Raw genomic sequence first — 8,709 nt, forward strand, 5'->3', positions numbered from 1 at the left:
ATTTTTAAATCATCTTTTTTATTTTTGACAATATCTGTAAATTTAGTTTCCTGCTCTTAATTGTGAATGCATACTTGATGGTTTTAAATGCTCCTGAAATTAAGTGCTGCCTGACGAGCCTATATTGTGTTCATGTATGTGACGTCACTGAAGGCCTAAGGTTGAAATGCACGGCACACCACTGCTGAAGTTACATGGTTACCTGCTCTGCTGATTGTGAAGGCCCTGGAAGATTAGGTTGTCATGGTAAAATAAAGTTGGAATCTGTGTGTGTGTAGAAAGGAGGTTTTTTTGTGTGTGTGTTTATTGCTGTTTTTGTGAGACTTGGGTGTTTTATCAATGTATTTTTGTACCTATGCAAGTGTAGGTGTTTGTGCATACGTGATGCTGCTTATGGTGACGATGAAAATGATAATGCGTTTAAGGCCCCCCACATATTATTTAAGAAATAAATAAATACAACTTTCATTGGGTGGCAGGACCCACAAGCTGCAGACGTGCAGCCGCCCGTCGAGCGCGGCTTGGCGGAGACTCGGAGTCGCTTCTCGTGCGGTGGCGCGGAGGTGTCCGCGGGTCGGTTGACTTCATTCCTCGTTGTGTCATGTCATTTCGTCACACGCTTCAACGTCACTATTATGCGACGCCGTTGCAGTGGCGTCATGACTTTTAGCGGTTTGTATCAACAGCATTTCTAAGCGTCGTGGGTGTGTTTTACGTGCGTGATGTTCAAGGGCTCGTCAGTGCGCCGCAGAGGAGTCTCGCCATGCGCGCGCGCGCGCGCGTGTGGTCTACACGGCGCATCATCGTTTGACGCGTTTGCGTACAAAGCAACGCAGACTCCGCCCGTGGTGCGTTCAAGTGCCAAATATTTATCTATTCATTCAACACTTTCGATGATGCAGTCCGGTGGAGTTTTCGGTGGGTGAGAAAAACAAAAACAAATTATTCTAAAACAAATACAACTATATCTATGCATTGGGATGAATTGTTTTAAAAAGAAAACGTAAGAGACATTTACATTTTTATGCAGTTTTATTATTTGCATGTATTTAATATCAAAAAGATGACATTTTTGTTAGTGGTCATTACAGAGTGGTAGTAACATGTTCAAAAGTCCAAGTTAACACGAACGCTCACTTGTTTTAGCCTTTCACCACTAAAGTTGTCGAAAGCTCCATTTATCCTTTTTGTACCAGTAAGTGGTCATTTGTCAGTGTGCAGAACACGCGGGTACGGTCTCGTGAAATCCCCAAGTACGGTTTTCCTAAGTACGCACGCGAGAACCTTCCTCCCAAGAAGGCAAGTCTATTCTTAAATTGGAAAACTATGCTTGTTAACTTTGCCATCGACTGTTCCTGAGGTTACCAATCGTCTGTTAGCACCTATGCGAATGACTTGGCGACACTCGCTAAAAGCAAATACCTTTTGGGAGCTCACAACTTTTACCCAATATTTGCAAAAAGTCTAAGAAAACCAAAACTCCATTTGGCATTTAGCAAACATCAGTTATCATTAAGTTACCGTTTCAGCTACCAGGCATATTTAGAGGTATGCCTGAAAAGTTAGTAAAAATTAATCCGTTATTACCTGTGCTATGAAATTAGCAACGGTAACACACAATCTCGCACACCACCCATGCAGATGTGCACACGCTCACAGAGTCGCACTGTCACGTGCATACACACCCACAAACACTCAGCCACACATAAACTGAAAAATGCACACACCACTGACCCGTACACGCAGGAACATGGACGTAAGTACACAAAAATCTCCAAACTTAATCACGCAAATACACACACACACCCTCAAAGCTTAATGGCACTTTACGACACCTGTTCCCCGCCCCCTTCCAGACCTGGGCCCCGAGTCCACGAGCCGCGTGGCCATGGCAACAATGTCCATCGTGCAGCCGCCGTCGCCACTGCCGGCCCTGTGCCGCTGGTACCTGTACGCCATCCACGGCTACGTGTGCGAGGTGATGTTCACGGGGTGCTGGGACTTCGCCCTGCACCGTAATTGGAAGCTCCCGGGCGTCACCAGCTTGTGGGCGATGTTCCTCTATGGCACCTGCATCCTGGCCATCGAGCGCATGTACCTGCGGCTGCGCGACCGCGTCAACGTGGTGCTGCGCTGCATCGTCTACACGCTGTGGACGTACGCATGGGAGCTGAGCATGGGCCTGCTCCTGCGTCGCTTCAAAGCCTGCCCTTGGGACTACTCCAAGTTCCGCTATAACTTCATGGGCCTAGTGACGGCTGAGTACGCCTTGCCCTGGTTCTTCGCCGCCTACCTGGTGGAGCGCCTTGTCGTCCAGAATACCCTGCGCCTGCGCTACCACGACGGCTCCAACGACGGCTGGTCCGACCCCGTGGCCGGGGCCATCAGGGCCGCTCGCCGGGGCGAGAAGAGGCTGCGGGGTGGCGGGGTCAGTGGCTTGTTCAAGTGGGACTGAGCACCCTTGCCGACTTGGCTGGTTCGCTGCTAAAAATTGTCCCAAATGAGAAAAAAAAGTAAAAATAAATAAATAAAAGCAAGTAAAATCAATGACTTGTGTCACAAGTAATTGAAAACAAGTGAAAAGTATCTTTAAGGTTCTTTGGTTTTGCAAAAATAAAAAATGGCAAAAAATGAGGGTACAAAAACATTAGAAAGTACATCACGAATTGTTATATTATTTGAAAGTACTCAGCAAAATGTGGATTTGAACAAAAACATTTTTAAAAAGTCAAAAGGTTAAAAAAAAGAGGCAGGTAAAAGATTTTAAAAAGTATGCTATACACGCATATGTCCACGTGATGGCGACCTCTCCTTGTTTATCACGCTTCACTCAGCGACAGGTGACGCGAATTCTCCCTGGACACTTCATTGGGTACACCATCCATCACATCCATTTTTCCGATCCGCTTCTCTCAAGTGTGCTGGAAACCAAACCTAACTACTGGACCACCGGGCCGCCCTAACTGGGGACACCCGCAACGTAAACGACATCCGTTCCAAGAGTTGTGGGCTCCCTTTTACGCTTCCAATGTAAATGGATCAAATGCTAACGTGCGCACAGTTGCTATGCTAACACAGCATTTCTCAACTGTCTTTATACTGTAAGTCAGGGGTGTCAAAGTCAGGTCCTGGAGGGCTGCTGTCCTGCATGTTTTCCAAGTCTCCCTGTTGCAACGCACCTGATTCAAATGAACAGGTTCAATGTCAGGCTTGCGCAGAGCTTGCTGATGATCTGATCATTTGAATCAAGTGCGTTGCAACAGGGAGACTTGACATGCAGGACAGCGGCCCTCCAGGACCTGAGTTTGACACCCCTGCTGTAAGTATACCTAAAAAAAAAGTGACTACGTGTAACGTAGGTCATGAACGGGTCCCTGGGCGGCACGCCCCTTTCATAGGCTCTGGCCCCTGGGCCCCCCCTCCAACCCCGCTACTCCAAATATGGGCGTTTGCAACCTAAACTCAAGTTTCAACGGAGGAGTCTCTCCGCACCATCCCCCTTCATTGTTGTGTCAGGTTTCCACTTGCCGCTAGCGCTTTGTATTAGGTGGAGAGTCGACTGCAAAATGTAGACTGACTGGAGAGACTGTCCAATGTCCTGCCTGCGGCCCTGCTACGTGTCGCATTGCACCAAAAAGCCCACGGCTAAGTATCTACGAATGTGTATTGTATCTACGCAACGTACAGTATATATGTCTATTTATGTGTATATTTCCGGGGTGTGACGGGAACCCATTTTGAATTGGATTTGGTTGGACAGACTGAATTTCAACGTAACTTTTTTTACTTAACATTCTTTTTGTATTTCGTTGCTAGTATTAGACTTGTCTGCAACATTTCATTCTTTTCCAAAATCAAATGCAGCGGTAGGTAGAGCGTTAGCATGCGAACAGTTGCTTTGCTAGCAGACTGCGAGCTACCGCACGGACCGCTCCGACGCCCTCGTCAGTTATTCAAGCCCCTCGGCCGCAGCGCGGCGCGCTCAGGTGCAACGGTTTTCGGCAAGTTTTGCATATTCAAAATGCTGTTTGCCCTGTAAATAATCCCTCTGATGATCCATCCGGCCTCTCAGCAAATCATGTCGCGTATCATGTCATACATCAGCAAAAGGCAAATGGCGGTAACAGTGAGAGCTCTCAAAGTTGGCGGGCCAAACGGTCCCGCCCACGCCTGTTTTTTATGTTGCTAGAATAGAAACGGATTATTTTGAGAATGAAGCCGTACTATCAAGAGGCAAATAATGTCTGTCTATTGTGCGGGAAAAAGTTGCAATGTACTGTCAGAAAAAGTCAAGTCATAATCTGACAATAACGTTGGCATAATGTAACAAATCTTGTCATAGCAACACAAAATAGTTACGAGGAAGAAGTTGAGAATAAAATCGGAACAGGAGCCGAGAAAATACAAAATGTCAATTGAAGTAAATAAAAATCTTCATACTAAAGAAAAAAAAAGTCATAACGCGAGAAAGTTGTCTTTTTCCACAGAGTAAAATCTGTAATTCCATCGCGTGAACGTCAAATTTGCAAAGGAATTTCAGATTTTTCTTTTGACACATAGTATCCCAACTTTTGCCACCTTACTCTTGTCATTTTTTTGCGACCGCGACGCCGTCCGTCGTTGCGCCCCCCCCCCCTCCCCTCGCGCCCCCTGGCCCCCCACAGCGCACACGATGTTGTCATGGCATGCAAATAGGCGCTTTTCGATCGGCAACCGTCGACGTCAACTGCTTGTTGACACTGAGGGCAGCTGTCACCTTTGGTGCGCTCGGCAAACAAGATAAGAGTCCGACTGTGTCGTGACGCTCAACTGCTCTTGCCTTACCCGTCGTTGTCTTCACGCTTGTCGCGCTTGATGACGGCTGAACAGTTGATCGAATTCAAATCGACTACTCGCGAATGGAAGTTTTTTTTTCATAAAACAATGGCTAAATTCCTGCGGGTTTTCGAACCCATTTAAAGTTCAACGGGTGTGCTTAAGTTATTTTAAGATGGCTCAACTCCACATTTACAGTCACACAAAAGAGTGGCACCATCCTTTTTCTCCTCTTAAGTAAACAAAAGCGTCAGCCGCGCATTGGATGGCCATCCATTACGGTGACGCGTCATCGCCGATTGGCTGAGAGTCGGTGGCCAGACGGCCGTGAGAGTTCACTGCCGTCGTGATGCCACAATGGCGAAATCTACCCCGGACCTTTCTGGCTTTGGCTTTTGTGTCGCCGCCGGATGATTGATTGATTGACTGATTGATTGGCGTCGGCAAACGATCACAAACACGCCTTGAACCTTTTAACCTTGCTCAGTGTTCACTGTTGCATCTTGTCAATGACTGACAGAGGAAAACTGGAAATGCAGGCTCCAGCTTCCTCGTTGTGAGTTGTCGCTGACCTCATTCTTGGAATAGAAAAACAACTCGGTCCAGGTCACACCTTGCCAAATCCAGACAATGGCAGACTATGGGCTGTCTGTATCTGTGGTGGTCCCGGTTGTAGAGACCGACGGTAGAGTTTGGTCGAACTGGACAGGCCTATGCCCCTGTCGAGCTCTATGTCCTGACTGTAGACATGTTTATCCTTGGGGGGGGGGGGGGGGGGGGTATCCTATGTCCTGAAAGTAGATGTCTATGTCTTAGCTGTCGAGGTCTATGTCCTGGTTGTGGCGGTCTACGGCTTGACTGCCTGAGGCGTATGACCTTAAAAAAAGATGTTCATGTCTGAGCTGTTGAGGTCTAGATTTTGACCGTACAGTCCAGGCAGTAGAGGCCCATGTCCTGACAGTAGAAATCTGTCCTGGTTGGAGTGGTCTGTGACTTGACTGCAGAGGTCCAGATGCAGAGTCGTATGACCTAAAAATTGAGGTTTCTGTCCTGGCTGTTGAAGTCTACATTTTGACTGTCCAGTTCTGCCTTGAGAGGCCCACGTCCTGGCTGTAGAAGTCCATGTTCTGGTTGGAGTGGTCTGTGACGTGAGATCTTGTGGTCTGTAGAGATCTGGCTGCCGAGGCCTATGCGCTAAAAGTTGAGGTCTCAGTCCTGATCTGTTAGCATCATTTATCCTGACTGGAGAAGTTTATGCCTTGACTGTCGACGTTTGACATTTGACTGTTGCGCTAATCGTAGGTGCTCACGTCCTGAAAGAAGAGGTCTATGTCCTGGCTATCGAGGTCAACGTCTTGAGTGCAGAGGTCTGTCTCTGTCGTAAAGGTCTATGTGCCTAGTATTGAAGGAAGGGGTCAAACTGGTGTTGCGTAATTCACAAGGTCAGAGGGGTGAGGGTCCATGCACTCTCAAACGCCCCTAAAAGCCCCCCCCCCTCCCCCTCCCACTGGCAGTGTTTATGGCGTGACCTCCTTGGTGATCCGAGATGCCAGGAATGCAAGTGTCCTGGCATCACTTCTCAAGGACCACGGCGGGCGTCTCGTTTACAGTGCGGCTGTGATCTTGGCGGGCCTGGGGGCCAGAGGGCTGCCCCGACATGTGCCCCGATCGGGGTGACAGACTGAGCCAGACTGGAACGTGAGTCGTCCGCCTTTTGATGTGCCCTTGCTTGACAGGTGGTGGGTTCTGCCCTCTCCAGCCTATCCTTTCGCTTGGGTCAGCGGACCACCCAAGTCTGATCAAATGCCTGAGCAGGTTTAAGTTCGCGCAAGAATGTCGGCCATCTGATCATCCCACGCGACCCCCCGCCCGGCACTCCATCTGGACCCCTCATAACTTGGGAGAGTGGCAACTAGGTACGCGCGTGAATATGTGTGTGGCATGCTCACGTGGGACGATTGAGAGCTTCTGTAAGAAATGGATCTCCTCTTAAAATGACACCTGGTATTTGGTAACGTATCGTACTACTTCATGGTGAAATTGTGTTGCGTAGTTGCAATGTTTTGGTTTTGATATTTAGGACCGCAAGCAACGGGAACTGTTGCAAAGTTGATACTGTGTGGCCCGGATGTTTTGGGCTCCAAACAGGATGTGCAAATTAGTGAGGACTATTTGTGAGGTTGTCTCCATGGAACGTGTTCACTGCTGAGGATCATGATGATAATTTACGCATGAGGTTGTGTACTTGCGAAATCGTGTCCTTGTGAGCGTCCGCACTCGGGAGGGTGAATCCTTGTGAGGCTGTTTCAGGTTGTGTCCTTGCAAGTTGGATCTCAACTTCTGAGGTTGGTTACTTTCGAGGTTGTGTACTTCTGAGTGGAAGGTAGTGACTTTTAAGAATGTGTACTTGTGAGGACGCGTCACTGTGAGGCTGTGTCTCGGAAGGACGCTTACTCATTAAGTTTACTTACCAGGTTGTGTACTTGCGAGGTGGCATCCTCGTTTGGTTGTGTCCTCGGGAGAGTGCGTACTTGGGAGTGTGCATCCTTCTTAAGGTTGTATCCTTGTGAAGGTACACGCTTGTGAGGATGATGGTTGTTGACTTGTGTGGAGGTCAACTCGTAGGCACGCGTAGTTGTCTGGCTAAACCGCACTGTGGCCATCTGCTTGTGGAGAAAATCTGTTTATCAGTGAAACTGTGCACTTATGAGGATGTATCTCCATGAGGACGTTTCGGTACCACCTCACGTGGCCCAGTAATGTTTTTAAAGACGCCCCCTCAACCCTACCTTCTAAACCCTCCACCCCCGACTGTAACACCGGCAGGTCGCAGCGTGTGATCGAGTAAATGAGACCATTATATTGCTCCTCCCTGACTATAGCCAGAGCACTTAACCTGCTCCAGCAGCGGCTGGGAAAAGACCCCACGGTGCTTTAAAAAACACACACACACACACACACACACACACGTGCGTAAATGCGCTAATTTTAGCACACCATAACAGCACCCGCAGAGTTCTTGAAGCACTTCTTTTGTCATGACGCTCTCCTTAAAACTTGAGCGAACGCACCGGTTGAGCATGTGTGTGTGTGGGGGGGGGGGGGGGGGGTGGTGTCGATTAACCTGCAATTAAGTCAGGTTTCAATTGTTTTTGTTGTTCTCTTGAATCTAGGTGTGGCTAATTGCCCCGAACAACTGGCACAATCAATTACGCTGAATTAGCAACATGCTCAGTTATTGACCTCCATCATCCTGTTTGTGGACTTGAGGCCTAAAAGACAGCAAGCTGCCAAGTCCACACATGCACAAATGCGGTGTGTAGCGACAGGTGTAAACTCCCGCCCTCCTCACTCGCTTCCTTATCTGTTCAAACAAGCTTTCACCTCAATAGCCTTCAGCGTTTCACATCTGCTCCGAAAAAAAAGTCCCATCAAATGCTTGTGGTGTCCTATCAAAGTCCCGCCTGCCGTTGGTGAGGATAAACAGATACGGCACGCCGCTGCGGGTCTTTCATCCCGAACAGGAAGCCAAGTGCTTCGTGGGGGAATTGTTATCTGCTGACGATGTGATAGAAGCATCATGAGTTTGTACAGTGTACAAAACTGTACAGATTCTGCAGTGCAACCCAAAAATGACTCGTCAACTGTTGAGTACTTACTAAATTTCAGCATTCTGTTAGCCCGTTTGCAGCACAAGATGGGCAGTAGTGGTTGTGCACTATAATGGTTTTGATCCTATTTGGCAGACTTTTTGTGTCAGCATGGGTTGTTCTGAATCTGCTCCAGTGTCGTATGGCGTTCCACAGGGTTCACTTATGTGGCCCTTGCTGTTTTCATTGTATTTGCCGCCCCTGGCTTCCATCTGAGGAAAGCACGGTATTTCCTTTCACTGCT

General features: G+C 48.2%; 1 protein-coding gene and 1 long non-coding RNA gene across 2 annotated transcripts; one reads left to right on the plus strand and one right to left on the minus strand.

The window, feature by feature from the left end:
- The first annotated feature begins 725 nt into the window (after positions 1–725).
- On the plus strand, positions 726–2,455 carry tmem229b (transmembrane protein 229B). Its single transcript, XM_086128139.1, has 2 exons — positions 726–918; positions 1,857–2,455. Exons 1-2 carry the CDS (start codon positions 894–896, stop codon positions 2,453–2,455), a joined length of 624 nt encoding a protein of 207 aa, XP_085984265.1. The 5' UTR covers positions 726–893.
- Positions 1,014–7,770, minus strand: LOC147196720 (uncharacterized). Its single transcript, XR_015102720.1, has 2 exons — positions 7,287–7,770; positions 1,014–2,484 (listed from the first exon to the last, which is right to left on the minus strand). It is a non-coding gene; the product is annotated as an uncharacterized LOC147196720 (long non-coding RNA).
- Between the last annotated feature and the right edge of the window lie 939 nt (positions 7,771–8,709).

This window comes from Hippocampus guttulatus, chromosome 13 (genome assembly GCF_054856545.1).
Source record: "Hippocampus guttulatus isolate MCC_2025c chromosome 13, RoL_Hgut_1.0, whole genome shotgun sequence".
Lineage (NCBI taxonomy): Eukaryota > Metazoa > Chordata > Actinopteri > Syngnathiformes > Syngnathidae > Hippocampus > Hippocampus guttulatus.

Coding starts and splice junctions, on each gene's coding strand:
- tmem229b (XM_086128139.1), top strand. CDS start 894: ATGATGCAGTCCGGTGGAGTTTTCG. Junction 919..1,856: donor GCAGTCCGGTGGAGTTTTCG/GTGGGTGAGAAA, acceptor GCCCCCTTCCAG/ACCTGGGCCCCGAGTCCACG.